Here is a 20,755-nt window from a genome sequence, read left to right on the forward strand (position 1 = left end):
TAATATACACAATACTGTGAATTCACTTTGCGAATATATAAATATGTCGATAGCGTCGGAGAAATACTTTTTGATTCCCGATAATATCCAAACCATACCTTCAGCAATATGGATTAACTTAACTAATAAGTATTGATAACACTTATTAATATTACAATTCATATAAAAACCGGCAGGGCTACTCTATAAACCGATTAGGAACGATAATAGATTCAATAATATAGCGAACTAGAAATAACGTGATTTATGTATATTGAAATCGGATCGCTATTGAAGTTACGGGGTAAGGCTGCAGTCGCTCCAAGTATAACCTGTTCTTAAGCTTAACATGGAAACTCTTTTCGTCATTTAGTGAGGCAATGAAAGATAGTAACGTGCCAATGGAACGTAAAAAAAAGATTTACAATTCATGAGTAAAAAGTAAAACTAAATGGAAAACAACGTGTAAGACTGAAATGGCAATGGGCGGGACACGTGGTAAGAGAAGGGAAAAAACGGACAAAGGTGACAGAAATGGAAAGAGAAGCAAGGGTGAGGCGTTGGGCGACATAGGTTAGCCGGGGAAATATGGTATGATACAGCGAAGGACTAAAAATGGCGACATTTGGAAGCCTGTGTGACACAAGGTAATTAGTTGTAATAATAGTTAATAATGGAAAAAACAGCACTAAAGATTTTTTTGTTTGAGTGTTATAGCATACAGTATATATTTTTGCAAGTACCAATTTTCATCTCAGATGCATATGGTGGTATATTTCAAGATATCAGATTTCCGATAGTAATGGTCTTCTAAAAAAAAAAACATGTGTGCAATTCACACGTGTTAGAAGTGAAACCTTCAAAAACAATGTTTTTATTATTAATAATATGTAAATTGGACGTTTTTCAATGTCTAAAAGTAGGATAAAACTTTTAATTAAAAAAATAACACACCACGCTATCTTACTAAAACGCTGTAATACGCAGCCGCATACAGTGTACAGTAAGCTCACGTAGTTTTCACATGCACTACACACGTTAAATGCTCAAATACAAGCACGTATTAAACAGTGTGCAATATACATACACACTGACATCTGCTCTCTCGCTCTGGCTTACAAATTACAGGCGACTATGCTTAGAAGACGGGAGTGGGGACGCTACGAAGTATGGCACAAAGAGGAGAGACCGATAATATACAAATTGTATGTATATTTCTGTCTCATTCTTTCCCCTGGCTTCATCCTACACATTTTTGTATTTGTGTCTCTTACCTGTCGTTTTTTCGTTGCATCCGGTTTGAAATCACAACGATTCTAAAGAAGTTTCACTTCAAAAACCAAAATAAACCTTAATGCTCAGATAAATGAGTATTTTTACCGGTTTTTTTTGCCTTATGTGTACCATATTATTTAGACCTAAACAGGGAAGATGCTGCTATACACAGTAAGACCGCCTCTTTCCAACCCTCTTTATTAATTTTATCCTTAGTTAATTTTTCCTGTTATTCACTGAATAGTGTTCTTTTTATTTTTTCCTTTAAAAGTCAGTAAAAAAATTCAATTAAAGGTGAACATTTTATTAAAACGCTTATTACAAAGCAAGTGTTTGAACTAACGTACAAGGTATAAATTACAGAAGTACAAAAAATATAAGCTTATTGTCATACAGATTACATAAAAAACAATAACTTTTTAGCTATGCTAAGTTCTTTAAACTTGGGCCATGAGCCCTCGGCCTTAGGGTTAAATGGAGGATACATTTCGAAATTGACCATAGACAAAATTACCTATAGTACTTGGCTTAAAAGCCCGCCATCTAGTGCGAGAATGCGTCGTACAATGAACAATAAAAATATTAAAGGCTATATTGTCATTAAGTCCCAATGAACAGGTTCATACAATTCAAAATTAAGAAATAATAAAAAGAAGTCTAGCACAAAACTGGTTAAAACAAATACAATTCCGAGGAAAAATATGGCGTCAAATTAACGAAATCAGTAACAATTCTACAGAGCAATAATTTCTTAAACATAACTTTTACCACAAGCCAATTTTCCGCCGCTCCCGCCATTTTGAATTGTCACGTTTACTGCTATCAATTTAATGCTTCACTGGATCTATAGTGGAGCGTATTAAATAAGAAATATTTTGAAATTAACTTCCCTAGATCTTTTACCACCACCATTGAACCCTAAAGGATTATAATACATTACATACATTTAAGGATATAGATTTTATTGTGTTGTGCCTTCAACATTAACTCAACTAGACTCATTTTTTGAGTCATTGGCAACTCCAATCATTAAGATGTAATGCAAAGTAAAGTAAATGCAATGTAAAATATAGGTATATCAATAAGTTATATATCTAACAGATAATGAACAACGTTAATCACAAAAATAATATAAAATTCCAACCATTACAAAATGTGGATTAAAGATAACATTGTTTGTTTCAAAGTTTAACATACTTTATAAGCAATTGCATGAGAATGGTTGACTCATTTATTTGAAGTCATCACTATATATAATTTCTAGTATATGTTTAAGTGAACATTTGTGCTTTGTACAGAAACCGTTATATTGTCGTTCTTTATCTGTAGATAATTCTTAATAAGTGGATACAACAAAAAATAATTGTATGCCACTTCTGTAAACTTGTACTTACTTTAGTACAATCAACAACATCTCTATACTGACCATTTCATAATGCAAGGTAAAGTTAAGAATTTGAAAACATTTTTAACATTTGGGACACAATCTCAAACAAAATAAATTTATTGTTTGTTAGTTTATGTAGCATGAAAATATTTTGATTTACATAACATAGCTCTGCTTTAAGAGTTAAAGGCTTAAGGGTTAGATATTAAAGAAAAAATGTGTTAGATAGTCTATTTATCGAAGAGACTATCATATTAGGATACCCCCAAAGTTAACAGGTGTAACACAAGATTGTATTAGATAATAGGAAGGTTGTCAAGACTTAAGCCAACCCTTGCTCTCATGAGTCAGCCAATGATGCATCAATTCATCCTTGTTTGTGTGAAAATACAAATATTAATTAATCAAATGTGTCACTAGTGATATCATTGAAATAATGTAGCACTTTTGAATGTTGGATACATACTTTCAGAGATTTTTTCCATCAAACTTACAAACTGTTGTATCTAATATTAGTGTTGATTTTCAAAACACTAATTTTAATTCTGTGTAGATAACAATTAAAAAAAGGTTTTGTAACATTATCCTTAAACTAAAATCAAATTATTGAATGAAATACTGCAGTTTTTTCACTTTACCTTAGATATGAAATATTGAGTATTTTTTTTTATCGCAACCTGAATGTGTGTGGAATTTAAAAAAAAAATTTGCCCAAGAACTCAACCTAAAAAAAAATTTACTCAACATTACCAATACTATACAATTCCACATATAACTTTAAGTCTATTTAGCTACCGTTTAATGAAGTCTGCCACTCAGTCTTAACAAACTTTTATCATTTTCAATTCAGCTGCTATACATATTTGTACAATATACCTTTCTAAGGTTTATAATTACTGGATTATCAGTGCTACTTAGTCTCAATTAATAATTATTTGTGCTACACTAAAGTTATCTAAACTAGCAGTCTTATTCATAAACATACTAGAAAAATATCTGGATAGTGTTGTCACATCTACTCACTATTGTCTCAATATAATACAGTCCAGCCCTAATAAGAAAATTTCAGTAAGACAAAAAATATTTTTAAAAGGAAAGTGTATCATTTACAAATCTATGGGATTGTTTATGAATATACAAAAAAAATATTTTTAGTATCTTTAGTATAACCAGAATATAGTCTGCAATTTTGTAATATTCTTTTTAGGTTTACTCAAAATGATATGATAATATACTTATATAAATTTTAGTATGTTTATAAATAAGACCATAAGGTTTCCTTATACAGTAGAATATAACAAATTACCTTAATATTAATGGAATGTCAAATTTGATCAATTCACAGTGGTCTAAATAAGATATGTGACAATAATTTGAATCATCATCTCCACCATACATCAGTCTTTTAATATTTTCATAAGATGAACACAGGATTTTGTAGGCATTTTCACTCAATTCTGTCACATTTTAGTAGTTGCCTCAAGGGAGCGCAGTAAGGGTGCGCGGGCCATATACTAGAATCTGTCTTTGGAGGCATGTAGGTTTGGGTTTGTGAGGTATTGCAATTCTTGTAACTCCTGGAATTTCTCATGATCTCTTATGTGAGCATAGTTAGCAGATAAACACATTAAATAGTGTACCAAACTCAGAATAACAAGAAGGCATGACACCATAGCAAGAATAAACATAAATTCAGCTTTCTCAACATAGTCCTTGCAAAATAGTTTCATTTTATGAGCTTCACAGATTTTCATATCTTCTTGTTTAACAGAAGCAGGAAACATGAAATCAAACTGTGTAAAATCTATGCAAGTTGATAATTCAATGTTTCCTGGTTTAGAACATAGATTCCAAAATATTGTGAATAAAAATGTAGTTATCACAAGGAAACCAAGCAATATTATCCAAGTAAATGTCAATATGTAGGTTATTATCATGAATATTGCGCAAGAGATCCTGCCGCCGACTCTAGCTCGCCAAGCACGATAAACTCTTTGTCTCGTGGCACCAGTAGTAAGGCATCCTAAACAGAGGAGCATGAATCCTAAAGCGGCCATACAAGCACTCCCAACTATAAATATCATTTGTAGAGCTTCGATCCATATTAGGCGAAAGTGAAATACTTCGTCGAACATTAATATAGATAGCGCTGAACCTCGGTACATCGTTCCACAAAACACCCCCACGCCCAAGCAGCACATTATAGTGGCTATTAAAGTAGCATGGGGTACTCTTGTAAGACAAGCTTGACACGGATCACCCATTTTAGCTATCTTTTACAGTATTAGATTTATTTACGTCTCTTTCACGGTTATATTTATTTTTCAAAGATAAACACTAGTCACTGAATAAAAAAGTTAATGATTACGGCAAGCAAAAGATTTTGCCCACAGACTACGATTCATACACTCCACAGCTTCTTCACTACTTCACAGACAAGAAAATAAAATCATTGCTTAATGTCATTCGATGACGACAAATTCATTGATAATTTCAATATATTTATATATATAGAAATATGTAATAAATATGATAGAAACTAGAGTACATTTTTTGTGATATAAAGGATAAACAACTTTAGTGTAAAAGAAAATCGCGATTTTATCACTGACCACGCACTTATCAATACAAATTATGAATTTACAAAACTTGGATACAATATTAAACTAATAAAAATCACCAAAATCGTACACATAACGACCATGCCAAAATACAGATTCAAAATAAAACGTCAGTTTGACATTTCAATATGCAATAGCATACTGTAATAACCGTTGAAAGATTGTATGGATGTTATCAAATACCATAAATGATTACCACCGATTGATCACCAATTAGACAATTATTGTAATTTTTAATAAAGTTATATTCGATGCATCGTGCTGACGTTGAAGTTATAACGACATTAGTCACCTTTAAAGATATTTAATTTGTGCACAGAACAGTGAAAACCACGTCATAACGTCAATTGCCACATTATTAATAAATATGTATTATGTGGCACTGAAGTGAGAACTAGACTTTAAGTAATAAATAAAAACAAATATTAAATGTTGGAGTGGTAGAAATAGCGACGTTATTTTTTGTATAATTACGGTATTTTTTCATTACACATATGACGATTAGTCTATTTAATGTATCTATTGATTATTCGATTATTCAATTTAACTGTACTTTGATTTTTCAGCCGGAGCAAAGTGGACACTTGTTTTAAATTTTTATTCATAATAGAAATAATATAATAAATTGGAAACTTGTTATTTGAAATGCCATGGATGTACTTTATCATCAAACCAGTCAATTAATACAGGAAGCATTCGATTTATTTCATAAACTTGATTCTATTCCAGACTCTGAGAAAGTTGAAAATGATATACAATTTAAGATTAACGCTATTAATGGGTATGTTTTTCTAATATTAAATATAACAATGACATCATTTATATATTACATTGTTAAATGGATGTTATACATTATCATAAAAAAAGATTTTAATAGGTAGATCAGGCCTCTGCTTTTATGTCAAAACATATTTGTCTACTCTGTAGATAATCCCAAATATATATTTTTATTACAGGAATTGTGAAAAACTTGATATTTTGGTGTTCAAAACACCAATTAATCAAAGACCAATGGCTAAGATGAGAGTAGATCAGTTAAAATATGACAATAAACATTTACAGGTATTATATCTCTTTATTCTTTTTTTAGGACAGTAATCATGTAACACATATATAGCGCTGATTATAATTTATATTCTTAGGTCTTGTATTGTGGTATTTCTTGGACACTAGATATTTTATAAATGGCATTAACATTATTATACCTTCCTAATTTGTCTTTGACATTGTTTTAATTGTGAGCAGCATGTATTATCACAAATTATCTACTATATTATATTTAGTGAAAGATTATTTAACAGTATTCATAATTTTACAGTGATATATTTATATATTATGTTAAAATAGAACACACAGGAGCAGTAATGATCTTTACATCTATATGCAATAAACATATTTCTGATGTAATTTATAAAAGATTTTTGTGTTTCTAGAACATACTGAGCTGCTGCTAAATACTGAGAGTTGTTTTAAAAAATAATTAATCCTATAAAATACTTTTTGATTATTATTTGTCAACATCACCTACCATATCAAGAAAATATCAAAATTGACCAGGGTTATAAATATTTAATTTAATTAAAACCCTTTATTTATACAAATGTTAATATTACAGGCCTCATTAATCAATGCCCAGAATAAAAGGCGAAGGCGAGAACAAGAAAAATCTGAAAGGGAACAATTATTGAGTCGACGATTCGGTAATGACCACATGGCAATAACAGTGGACTATATGGCTCAGGAGAATACCTCATTGCAGAATTCTCATAGAAATGTTGATGAAATGTTGCATACAGGTTTGTTTTGGACTATAAGAAATGTTTTTAGTGAAAGGGTAAGATTCTGAAACGAGACTTAGCATGATCAATGACTTTAGTATGATCAAAATCTGATACAATTTTGACATATGGTACTTACATTTAGCGCTAACTTTTGTTTTATTTCTTACCCCATGTCTCATTTGTTACTCACAATTATCTTTGCTAAAATATCAGTGGCCTACCCCGGCTTAGCCTCCAGCAGGGGCTGGACACTTTTAACAGGATAGGCTTGTTACTTAGAGATGAAATGGTGTTCTTATGGTGAAAGAGATTTTGAGTAAATTCTTTCGTCTTTATAACAATAGAAAACATGGGCACTAGAGAAACATAAACTCTTAAAAATTTATTCAATTTCAAATTTCAACGGACTTAATATCATCTTTTTGCTGTTAAATGTATTATAAGTTGTATTTATCTATCTCTCTATCTTAGGCAAACAAACCAGCCATACTTTTAAAATTGTGCAAGTTTTTTTTAAACCACCTTTTTAACTTACATGCTATTCTTATAAAAGAATAGTATTCTTAAATCTAATTCACTTTGCAAAATAATGAATTTATTAGCAACCACTTTGGTCAGGTTGTCTGTGTACATAGGCCTCACCTAATCGTTTCTACTTCTCTACGCTTGGCAGACCTTCTCCTTCTTCTTCTTAGTACCTTTTTGGACCTTCTTTTGGCAGAATCTTTGTTAGTCCTCATTATATCTCCAGTCCAGGTGCATTTAAATTATCTATTATTTTTGTAAAACGACGTTTGTTTTTTTTTCTTATTTTTGAAGTTGTCCATCGATCCTGTAGTCCTATATAAAGCATGCTTCTTTCCATGCTGCGTAAGGTAGCTGTTATAATGCTGGTATAAGCGTAGCTTGTTGTATTACCGAATAGTGAAAGAAATTGTACTGATGAAAATATTGAGAAAAATGTTAAACATTTGAGTGTTGACAATAATTGATAATAGATGACGCTGATATGTATTAAGTTAGCCAATGCTGAGTGTAGATGGCACAATTTGCAAAACCATAAATAGTTACAAATCAATAGATAAGTTTAACGAACCACAGAGTATGGGCACAAAAAACTATCGGAGATTTTTTTTATTTTCCAACAATTTTGGTACAATATTTAGTTCGAATTTTGTACATCGTTATTAGAAAACCAATATATAATATTAAATAAGTACTGAAGTATTTTGAACCAATTCGGCTTTCCTTCAAGAGAAGAGTACCAAATACCAAGTACCAATTCTTAAAAGGCTTCGCGCCTCCTGGCAAATTGAATGTTTATCGGCGACGGTATCATTAGATTATCTGAAATTGTAAAAAATTGCCCGATTGTTTGTTAATTATTAATTAATTAATAATCTTTTTACTTTCTACTTTTAATGTATCATCTTTTTAGTTGAGTTTTTGTCTTAATAACTGTGTATAACATGTATTTTTGAACTACTTGTGTCTACTACTATCTTATGTAATTCAATATTTTTTTTTATTTACTCACAGTGGTTGCCTGGAAGAGATCGCTCGAAACGATAAGGCCGCCAGTTGCACTCCTTTTGATTTAATTATGTTAAATTTTTTATTTTCTGTAGTGTAACGAAGTGTTAATAATTAAATAAATAATTATTGAACAATCATCATTCATTAAATATCAATAAAAACATTTATTTTTTATTAGATTTTAGTTTAGTGATAGTCACTGACTAAAATCTTCAAGATTCGAACCACGGACCTTACGGTCGCTGAACGCAATGAATTGTTAATTACTCAAGAGTATAAATGTAAAATTGCATGTACAACGCTACTGCGTTTTAAATTATGATTAGCGCCATCTAGTAATTGAAAATAAAACTGTTTCAGTGTAACTGAACTGACGAACTTTCAGCTCCAATTTAATTATAAATGTATATAAGTGTAGAAGAGTTAGTGTTATTAACTTTAAACCTTTATAAACAAATTTCATTATTGAAAAACACAAGCCCACATTCCTGTGTTATGGGAATAGTTACATCGAAACTAATTGAAAATATAAATTAATAATAATAAAATTACAATCACCGATGCAACCATGTATATGCGGGAAAATGTGACGCATTTGTCATTGTATAAGACACGTCATATCACCTAGATGTCACTTTGTAATTTTTGGTTTTAAAACATACCAGTTTCTTGACGATGTTTTTAAGGTCACAGAATACACGTAAAACGTTTTTTGACGGTTATGGATGATTTTTTAAGTAAAAAGCGTCCCTAATTATAAAATTGAAACAATAAATAAACACAAGACAAATGAAAAATAACTTGATGTTAAGTGATAGCTCATAGACATTGCCAGTGGGCTTTGTCGGCCTTTAAAGTAGGCCTTTGTAGGACCCCAGTCGAATTGGTTCGGAAATACTTCAGTGGGCAGCTACGTAAATAAAATAAAAAATAAATCAATGACGCGACCTCTTTAGGTCTGGGTCTCAGATTTCTTTATCTGTCTCATGATCATTTGCTAATCTAATAGGTAAGTAGCTGATCAGTCTTCTGTGCCTGACGGACGCCGTCGAGTTTTTGGGTCTAAGGCGAGTCGATTTCTCACGATGTTTTCCTTCAACATTCGAGCGAATGTATAATGCCCACATAGAAAGAAAGTCCATTGGTGCTTAGCCGCGGGTCGAACCTACGACCTAAGAGATTAGAGTCGCATGCTGAAGCCACTAGGCCAACATTGCTGCATTGGTAATAACTGCCTTAAAGAACGCTCACTTGTAGAACTTCGAGGTGATTTCGTATTTTGCCTCGACGTCCTACGGTTAAACTCTTGTACAAAACAAGTCGAAAATTGACCTGCAACCAAACGCCAACAGTGACCTTGCATGTCTATATTTCCTTGTATCAAGTGATCCCACGTAATATACAATTATGTATTGTTATTTTTTTGTTTTCCATGACACGACCTTGAATTAATCTCCGGTTATCTATTTACATATATATTTACGTCAACATACAATTAATATGTTTCTGAGCGACGTGACGAATAAGAAATAATACTTAGATTGAATACTGTTCCGCGAACTTTGTTACGCGTTAGTACATCGTTTATTACCATAGAAAGTTATACATTTAAATCGGCTAATTATAACAATCGGCACAAACAGCCATATAAAATTGGACATCCAAATTTTCTATTAATTTTCATTATGTAATATAAACTACCTGAGATACTAAGAAATGAAAAAAAGATACATATATACAAACAAAATAAAAAAAGTTCATATACGTAAATGTTATTATAAAGCACAGACCGTGCCTGGAACGGTTCTGCGAAAAAATTATTAAATATTTAAAGGCGGCAAACAAAACCGAAAGATCGGGTCTCGCGAGGAATTGCGCCCCGGCTCGCCCATGAATATTGTAAAATTAATGTAGAATTAATTAAATGTATATTGTTTTTATTTTTGGAAAAAAATGTGGTATAAAAAGTCCCTAGACAATATGGCAGGGGAGCAGAGGGTTTATCTATTTAAAAAAAAAAGTTATAGCGTTCATGAGTACCTAGAAGATAAAAATATAGTTTAATTTCATAATCCCTAAATATTCTAAATTAAATAAATAAAAAAATGTTATTCTATATAATTAATACTAACCTGAAATGTAAAATTTTATGTACTATTTTGTTACTATTAATTATGTAACATAAATTTTGTAATGCTGTGCCCTAACAGGGTCCATAATATTGTACCTAGCTTTAAGCCTCTTAAACATCTTTTGTAACGTTATGCAAATAAATGCATGCATGCAATGAATATGAATAGGAACATTTACATAATGACATAATTATAAGTTGAGTTATTTATAATTGTTGTCAAGCTTATTGTCTAATCGCCTACGCTTTTGTCCGAAATATTATTTGAGCTAGCATTAAAGTACAGTGTAAACTCCATGTAACGGCTCTCGATTTAACGACGAAAACCCTAAAGCGTCAAAATCAACTGGCTTTGATTGGTACAAAACTTGCTTGTACCTTGTACTTTGGCTTGGAGTACTTTTTAAGTTGCTAAAATTAGTAAAAACTGCGCAACTGCGTACGTTCTTTTGTCGCTTTATATAGCCCGCAATAAACTCGACTTTCGGGATCATGCATACGAACTTTCTAAGAAATTCGCTCTTTTGTTTATAAATTGCGATTGCTTGCACGTGTAGACTGATGTTGCCCATGACTAATAAGTAGGAGTCATGGATTACCTATACGTTTTTCTTCTCTCCATTTAACGACATATCTCCATAACGCCATAAAATGCACAGTACCTTTAGTGTCATTATATAGAGTTTACGCGGTATATTACATCATAAAATTAAAAAAGGCACATGTACTCCAATGCAATGACCCATTGGCAATCCAGCCTTCCCTCTATTACCGCCAGCATGTTGTTAGTGCTACCCCGCGCTTTACCCGAGATACAGTTCCTTTGCTAATCAAGTTTTCTCTCCATAAACACCTCAGAGTTCAAGAAATAAAAACACCTGCAAGTTCAGCTATCTTCGAGTTTTGCGCTTAGCAACATTCTGTGATTTTCTTTTACACATCAGAACTCACTCACTAAAACTTTATATAAGATTTTTTTTTTAATTTTGCAAAATCAGTGATAACGTTCCGTTTGTTAAAAGCAGTTTTTGAGTTTATTCATAACAAATTTACAAATAGTTCCTCATGATGGAAATCAATAAAGTTTAGTCCAGTACCAATGTAAGATTTGACACGAGGTTTCTAACAAAAACCTCAACCTTCATTCGTTTAGAAGCTATAGATAAACAGACACTTTCTTCATTCGATATTTATTTGATTAGCTATATATTTAAAAACATTTTCTAAGTTATTTAGAAAATCATATTTTATCACTCCACAAATTTGTCATTTATTAATCTATCACGAATTTATGCCGAAGAGGTAGGCAGAGATCACATATCTCCACTTGCTACGGTCCCTATCTCTCTCGTTTCATTCACTTTCATTACATTCACTTTGGATGCTAGTCGGCTATGCGTATTTTTAACTTGTCTCGTCTCTACCTCTTGGATTAGGTCCAAGTATATACGACAGAGCCTATCCAACCCGACTTCGCCATCCACGGTTGTATATCGTTCTCATTCATCCGTTGTACATGGCCTATCCACCTAAGCATTTCCATCCTATTCTTGTCTTCTCCTCTTTTAACCCACACTGCTCACGTATATCACTCTTACTTGGGGCTTAGAAAAGATGCCTTAACAGTATTGTATGTAGAACGTCGAAAAATAAAAGTTCGTGTCGACAAATTTTAATATAAATTCAGTTTTCGACTAGAATCTACACTAGACATGTTAGAATCCCCCCCCAAACCCCCTTATCCTTTCAAAAACCTTCGCTAAAAATTGTTTCAGTCAAATGAATAGCATAGTTTGACAGCTTTTAAAATGACAACACATTGTTAAACATGTTAGCGAAACAAATCATTGCGTAATACTAAAATATTGAGAATTGACAAACGTATTCTCAATTCCAGTCGGTGGTAAAAACAGCAATTATATAATTAATACGTAAATTTATTGCTCTTTGAACTGTCAACTCAACATTGAACCTATGCGACAGACGGAGACAAACAACACTGTTTTTGTTTTAAAACACGTGAATCTTAATACTATTCTGTGGTTAAGACTTTCTCGATTACGCCATTAATTCTTAAATTTATTAGTCTGTGAACCGTATCATAGCGTAAACAATTAGACAAAGACGAGAGTTTTTTGTTTTACGGTGAATCTACTTATTGTACTTACCACATTTTGATTAGATTTCGTGTATACAAACAAAAAACGTAAGTTTCACTTCACTTTCAATTCAATCGATCACTCGACATTTTAAAGTCACTCACATTTTTGATTACGTATTTCGTATCACAAGAAACGCGTTAGCTTGTTATGACTGCATTAGTTTAATTGTTAAAGATAGAATTTTATAGCAAGTTCTTTAATCTCTGCCTTGACCGTCAGGCTTAGACAACCAGTTATGTAAATAATTGACCGTGATTATCAATACGAAAATGGAGCCACTTCTCTACGAGTGTGTCACAGATTTAATATCTAAAGATTGAGTGCAACGGCCTTCGCGTATAGTCGATGTTTTCCAGGTAAGAATCGTAATACATTTAGAAAATACATTACAATAGTGTTAATCTGTTAAGTTTAGATTTGTTATGCATTTTATATCCCTTCTTTTTTGAGGGCTGAATTTTTCTGAAGTTTGAATTTTGGACGGTCGTAATTTTTTGGTGGATTTTGTTAAAAAAAAATTATGCCTATTTTCGTAAGGTGCAACAAATTGTTTTTTAATACGTTCACATTTTATGGTGTTTATTCGATATTTTCGACATTACTTTGGTGTTACTATAATTTTTCTGAAGTTTGAATTTTGGACGGTCGTAATTTTTTGGTGGATTTTGTTTAAAAAAATTATGCCCATTTTCGTAAGGTTCAACAAATTGTTTTTTAATACGTTCACATTTTATGGTGTTTATTCGATATTTTCGACATTACTTTGGTGTTACTATAATTTTTCTGAAGTTTGAATTTTGGACGGTCGTAATTTTTTGGTGGATTTTGTTTAAAAAAATTATACCCATTTTCGTAAGGTTCAACAAATTGTTTTTTAATACGTTCACATTTTATGGTGTTTATTCGATATTTTCGACATTACTTTGGTGTTACTATGTACAGATTATTTTATTTTTTGGGGTTGATGGCATCCAGCTATCGCTTTTTAATTGTATGTACAACGTACAAATGTACAAAGTGTTAATGAACAATATATCCTGTATATCTCTGGCCCTGCGTTCTACAAACCAGTGCGTTTAAGGTCCTTTTTGCCGCCCACCACTTCTTTGTGGAACTGTATCATTCTCTAAAATGTAATCAACACTCGCTAGCCAACAGAGTTGCAGATGGGCGGCAGTTATCACATTGTTCAAAGTCACCAGACTGCTGGTATTAATTGAATGCTATGCATACATTATTTTCTGCCGTAATTCACCTTGAAACATGTTTCTGTGTTTTCTCACAGTAATGTAAGATCCTATTCCACCATGCCTTGCTGTAGGTTACATGTTTGGTCTTCTTTTTTATTCGTCCATTATTTTTAATTTACACCCGTATTTGTGTCCATTTCACCGGGCCACTCCATCTGGCCACGTATCCACTCCCCCTTGAAGGGAGAGTGAGTGCATTGGTCTTCGTTCTTTTCCAGATATCTGTATTTATTTTCTCTTCATGTGAATGACTTCTCTTCATTTTTATTTTTGCCCAAGAAATGTAGCAAAATTTCAGCATCCACAACAAGTTCCTTGTGTCCACAATATTTTTCAGCTGATCGCTGTTCTTCTTTCGTTTCTTTAGAAATTTGTTAATACCTAAGGACACGTATTATTGCTTATTGTCTGGCCAGTGATAACTTTTTCAAGATACATTTTTAGTTCGACTCATGAAATATTTTTGATATATTAATTTTGTACACTAACCTAGGTAACATAACCTAACGTAATGAACAAATTAATACAATAATGCAATTTGAAATAACCTTGATGTTTTTGTTTTCGTAGATGCAGTTAATTGCAAGCAATGTTTAATATTATTAACGCGTTTTGTCGGTCAAACCTTTTTAGTAGATAACCAATCAAGTAAGGTTCAGAGTCGAGAATTAACTATAACGTATGTGCCTAAGTGGACTCAAAAATTGGTAGGCCAACAGTTTTTTTTATCGAATTTGACTTGATTATTCTAAATATTCGCACACTGCCACTAAGGGTGGTGGATATTCATCATTAGTAAGGTAAATTCTTGAAACCAGCATCACATCGTCCTCTCATGAAAAATATTATGGGCTGATGATTGTAAGGGTGCAAAGAAGTTTTGTAGACATTTGTATAAAAGAAGGTACAAATTTTTTCCTGACCTCTACCCTACTAAGTTCTTGATGAGGGTTTATTAGAACTTCGAAGGATTGAGCTGTAATTATTTGGTTTTGGCAACGTAACGGAAAGCGCATACTTGCTGGGAGTGGATAAGACTGTACGTTCAGGATTTTGTTTTATTACTACTGCTGGAAACATAACCTTTTTGCTGTGCATTCGGTTCGCACTGTCCAGCATCAACAAGCTCCCATTTATCGGTTGCTCTCGCTGCTTAATGGGTTTTTCGACTCTTCGCCAGAGAGTGACCTATTTGTGAAGCGTTTAGGTGTAATGTGCTGTGATACTTATGTTGATACAGCTAGACTTGTTTATCTTAGTTACTTTCACAGCTTAATGCCTTATGGCTTATTATTATGTGGTCATGCCGCTGATGTCGAAACTATTTTCAACCTGCAGAAGAGGGCTTTTCGTGCAATCTATAATTTAAAATGTAGGGAATCTCTGAGAGATAAATTCAAGGAAATTAATATACTTACCTTTCCCTCGTAATATATTTATGAAAATATTATGTGTACATACATTATGATAATTTTGCTTGAATAGAATATACGAACAATGTTAATACTAGGAACAAACACGGGCTGCAATTTTCGCGTTCTAGACTATCTAAAGTTAGAAATTCAATTTTGGAAAAAGGGAGACTTTTCTTTAATAAAATCCCAGAGGGTCTTTTATCTCTGCCTTTTAATAAATATTAGAAATTAAAGAAAAGCTGTATTAAAAGGCTTATTAAAAAGTTATAATTTGATAAAAGGGCCTGGGACTAGTGCTGGACAGGCTACTTCTAATTCATTTGTGATATTTGTTTTAAAATAAGTGTTGTTTGATGATTTGCTATTTTAAAAGAGTACCGAGAGTTTTTTACGCCGGCTTTTTCTCTCGGCCTACATCCTCTGTCTTCTTTGCCGTCTGATTCAAATTTAATGACGTGGAATAAGTGATACATGTATCTTTTCCATAATAAATATGTTTTATTTTGTATATTTAAAAATATACTTGGGAACGATTAGTAAGTATAGTAAATTGTATAATTATATATTAAGTTTTATAATAATCTTACTTATAATTTGACGCTGCAATTACTTTCGATACAACGATTATATTGGCCATACAATTTTTTGATACGATTTTTGTAGTACAAATTGTCTTAAGGTTCCTCCTCAAAATAGGTTTCAGTTTCGGTGATTATTATTAGCGGAATTTCTGTCCAGCGAGTATTTTGAGGAAAAAAATCTAGGCTCCAGTCCAATTTCTCTGGCCATGACTGTAGATCATAAGAGCTTCTACCAGAAATCTAATCAAAATAAGTGTACCTGTAAACCTCTTAGTTATAATAGAACAGGTCAATTCATTTTTTATTCTTGCAAACAATACATTATTAATAATTAATGATTGCAATATTACTTGCATAACTCCAGTCATGAAGGACATTAAAGTGCGCATAAATGTCGAACAAAGCAACCACGCAACTTTAATTGTGTTTTCGTATATGTAATAATAATATTTTATTATTAAATTATTATTATTTCTGTTTGATTTACAATTATTAGAAAAGTAAAACAATGAGCTCAGATTTCTTATATTATTTTTGTCACCCTAATATCCGAGCTTCCTTCAATACAGTTGATGAAAACCCCTTCACAAGTTGGTCCGTGACTTTATCCATTCACTCCTGATAACGCTCAATTTCTTCTATTCTTTTTTTGGGGCGCCTTCTCCTTTTTCTACTTGGTCCTTTTGTGTAAGTATAAATTCGAAATTAATTTTGATTATAAACACATTATTTTGTAAAGTTTGATTAATGATTATAGCTTACAGCCGGTGTAGCCGTTAGTGTCTTAAGACCCTAAAAGAGGCGCGTTTATAATAAATAATTTTTGTCTATGTTTTGGTCGTGTTCTATGGTGTAGTGTGTGTAGTAATACTGTATCTTCAAACACTATGTTGGTTATGGTTGAGGTGTGACCTGATTTTGGACATAAATTCTTAATTTAAATAATAAGACTTTTTTTTAACTATTTTAGTATTCATAAGCTAACTTAAATTTGAAACTTTTAATTCCTAATTTTGTTTATCAAATAACTCTATTAAGGTGGAAAAAGGACAAGAGTCTCTATGGTCTCAAAGAGTCTAATACAAAGAACGGTATCAAAGCTGACAGTTGTCATAATATCTCTTTGACAGCTGTCAGTCAGGCTAGTAGGGTGAGTGATTCAGAAGCGACTTGGTGGAAAATATGACATGAAATATATCATGGAGTGTGTTCAGAGGACTTAATAATAACTGCAGCTGATGTTCCGTTCCGATGGACGTCGAGGAAGAATACGAAATTCCACCCGTACCACCACGACGTCAGTCGTTCCGCAACTGTGAATTTTTAAGGCAGCTTTTACTGCGCACCGCCTATTTGGAACCAGTGCCCACTGCAGTATTTCCGAACCAATTCCACTAAGGGAATTTCCAGAAAAGAGCGTACTAATTATTAAAAGGCCGGCAACGCACTCGCGAGTCCACTGGAATTGAGAGTGTCTGTTTGCCGTTTGCCCCTGATCTATAAAAAAAAATTAAAGATCGAATCGAATGAAAAAAATATTATGTAAACCTTACATACATTTAAAATATAGAAATATTTTTTTTTGTTTTTATTAGTAACATAGTTGTGAAAATGAAATAAGTCTTAGTTTTTACAATTAGTTTTATTGTTATTAAAACTGTCAAGTATGTATATATCACCGGAATATATAATAATAGCAAAATCCACAATTTTCGTAGGATAAATTGTATTATTTTACGCCTACATTTTCGCCAATTTATCAATTTGCAACGTCTTACGTATTGTATTTTGTTAAAAAGAAAAATGTATTTCAAATTTATTATAAATAAAACATTAAATTCTGATCTATGTCTCTTATCGACTTATTACAACTTTACAAAAATATGGTTCAACAAATCTTCAGTTAATTCAATTAAATTATTCATCAATCGTGTTAGGAATTATTTTAATTATAGTATTATAAATATAAAACCTTTTCAGGATCAAGTATTTTGGAGACACTGCGATACAACCGAGACACACTCAAAGGTGCTCATAGAAGACTTATTGACTTGGCGAATACCCTTGGCCTGTCCAACGCAACGATTTCTCTAATAGAAAAAAGGGTGTCGCAAGACAAATACGTCCTATTTGGTGGAATGTTTGTGACATTGTCTGTGATCGTTATTGTTATAATCTATTTTATATAATCTATGCGATTGTCATTGTTGATGTTAAAATAGTCAATCTTTTTTTAACATCTGTGGTTTTGACATTACTTTTAATTAAATTAACAAACTCAAAATCAGATTATCACTGATATTTATAGAATTACATAATATTTGAATATATCTTTTTCACGCATGCTAAGTTTCGTAAGTGCCTGACATTATTTGCCTTTCGTTACATTTATAGAAAAACAAATATCATAATACATACAAATTATAAGGGATGCAACGGGCGGCCTTATCGCTTATACATTTATAATCTGTATTTAAATGTCAAACACATGACAATGACATCAATTAAGATTGTTGCTTTTTATTATATATTTTTATCTTTGACTTGTTTTATTTGTTTTCTTAAATTATATTTGACATTTATTAGTTTTTTTTTAATATGAAGATAGATAGCAACCTACAAGGTGGACGGATCCATAAATCAGCAAGGAAGGCAATCCGTCAGTCAGTTGTCAAAAGTTACGGCAAATCGTCTACTACGAACTATTCATGAGCTCATCAATTCGATCTTAGGAATAACAATTACGAATTGAAATTATTGTTCTATAGCTGTGTATCGAGGTGTGTAAGTTAGAACATCAAGACAAAAAGGACAAAGTTAAAAAATCTGATAAGGGGGCTTAGTAAAGATGTCTTAACTTAATCAAGCCTTAGATAGTCGAAAACTAAATTTGTATGAAAATCTGTCGTTACGAACTGTAATTTTAGCATTATATATATTATCTTAGCATTTCTTCTGTATCATCATAGTTGCGTTACTACTGTAACGGCATGGACCAAGAATTTAAAACCATTTCAGAATATTTATTAGTAACTATAGAACCTATATGAATTGTTACTTTTAATTCTATTGGCTATAATTACACAAATTAATCGTGGACAATTTGAAACCGCTAAAACACATGGTTGTAAACACGTAAACGTCAAGTTATTTTCGTGTATTTGGAAGACAAGTACATATTTGGATTAGATAATATTTATAAGCGTTACCGTATTGTCACATGACTGACGTAAAAAAAAAGCTTTAATTAAAAGCCATATTTTATAGAAAAACCTCTCAATTACACCTTATTTCCTACTGTCAACTAGCCGATTGTAGCTCTGAAAACCATAAGTTACGCAAAAATCATGAGTCAAGCGGATTTGTTCCTCTCAAAAACAGTAGATAACATCGTGGCAGCATGTCTATCATGTGGTAGACACACCATAAGCCCTATGCAATATTGGTAGATATTGAGGCCCTGACATAAAAATGTAGTAGCGCCACAGGTTTATTTTTTGTAAATGAAGGATGATTTGTTTCTAATTTACTGCATTCGCATGCCATAATGTCGGGAATCAATCAAGGTATTTGAATTAGACAACCCACTCACATTTGAGCAGTCGAAACATAACATAATAAAGCCGAATAATTTTAATATTTTTTTGAAAATCCTCGTTAAATCGCTCCCCAGAGGAAATTGTCCCACGTTGGAAGTCACTGCCCAACACCCAAAAATGCCTGTGTCACGTCAGATACAGACATGAGACTCCGACCTAAAAGGATTTGTAGTAGGCTATATAGGGCTTATGATGCATTGAGAAGGAATTGTTACTATGCAATGAATAAAAAAACATATTAAATATATTTTAATTAAAAATCATTAAACCGGTCCACGCTTATCAGGATCGCAGCAGGGCATCACAGCTTTAACGTGGGGACATGCGAACGCCACGTCTTCCTTCTTCTTGGCACACGGGCTGATTGGCGCCGGTGCCTTGAGACAGGCCTCTACAGGGGGCGGCGGCTCCCGAGGGTGCTCCGCCACCCTCGCAGCCGCGGGGGATATTTCGGGAACATCGCGACGTAGTTTCTTGACTTTCTCAAACGCGTCGGGGGATAAACGCATGTAATCAGGCACCTGTAATAAAATATATCTATATATATAAATGAATCCCTAATTCCCTTGGTAACGGCATCAAGCGTGAAGGGCTGGACCGATTTCGCTAATTATTTTTTGTCATATGTGTTATTGTCAGGAAAATGTTCTTATGAAAGAAAAAAATAATAAAATTGCTCGGAAAATTAGAAAATTTAATAATACATAACCACCACGATAGCAAATTTGTTTTTTTCAGTGCATTTACCAATCAAACTTTTTTGATGTAATGGCAATTGACATAACATTGACAGAATGCGGCCGGAAAAACAAACACAGGCACGGGAGGCTGATCACTGACTTGCCTATTAGACTGTCAAATGATCATAAAATAGAGACGGAAATCTGAGACTCAGACCTAAAAAGTTTGTAGCGCCACTAACTTATTATTTATTTTTGTTTTTAGAATCGTAAGTAAGTAACCTTACTTACGAGGAATGTCAAAATCAAATACGATTTTGACATACCAAAGTTATAATTGGCGTTTTGGGTTTTACTA

At 32.4% G+C, this 20,755-nt stretch overlaps 4 protein-coding genes across 4 annotated transcripts in view; 1 reads left to right on the top strand and 3 right to left on the bottom strand.

The window, feature by feature from the left end:
• Positions 1-13,018, bottom strand: part of LOC123717793 (multiple C2 and transmembrane domain-containing protein-like) — a 77,235-nt gene extending 64,217 nt beyond the window's left edge. The window contains exon 1 of the mRNA XM_045673986.1: positions 12,879-13,018. Within this exon, the coding sequence (XP_045529942.1) occupies positions 12,879-12,883 (5 nt within the window). The 5' untranslated portion in view covers positions 12,884-13,018. The remainder of the gene's footprint in view (positions 1-12,878) is intronic.
• LOC123717795 (neuronal membrane glycoprotein M6-a) lies at positions 1,543-5,015 on the bottom strand. The gene has a single exon (XM_045673997.1). The coding sequence runs from the start codon at positions 4,903-4,905 to the stop codon at positions 4,156-4,158; it is 750 nt and encodes a 249-aa protein (XP_045529953.1). The 5' UTR covers positions 4,906-5,015; the 3' UTR covers positions 1,543-4,155.
• On the top strand, positions 5,547-18,661 carry LOC123717796 (probable Golgi SNAP receptor complex member 2). The gene is made up of 5 exons (XM_045673998.1): positions 5,547-5,737; positions 5,829-6,043; positions 6,219-6,324; positions 6,878-7,058; positions 18,099-18,661. The coding sequence occupies exons 2-5, from the start codon at positions 5,913-5,915 to the stop codon at positions 18,305-18,307; spliced, it is 627 nt and encodes a 208-aa protein (XP_045529954.1). The 5' UTR covers positions 5,547-5,737; positions 5,829-5,912; the 3' UTR covers positions 18,308-18,661.
• A 1,290-nt stretch (positions 18,662-19,951) lies between these two features.
• Positions 19,952-20,755, bottom strand: part of LOC123717609 (EF-hand domain-containing protein 1-like) — a 62,753-nt gene continuing 61,949 nt past the window's right edge. The window contains exon 16 of the mRNA XM_045673685.1: positions 19,952-20,238. Within this exon, the coding sequence (XP_045529641.1) occupies positions 19,981-20,238 (258 nt within the window). The 3' untranslated portion in view covers positions 19,952-19,980. The remainder of the gene's footprint in view (positions 20,239-20,755) is intronic.

Source organism: Pieris brassicae, chromosome 13, assembly GCF_905147105.1.
Source record: "Pieris brassicae chromosome 13, ilPieBrab1.1, whole genome shotgun sequence".
Lineage (NCBI taxonomy): Eukaryota > Metazoa > Arthropoda > Insecta > Lepidoptera > Pieridae > Pieris > Pieris brassicae.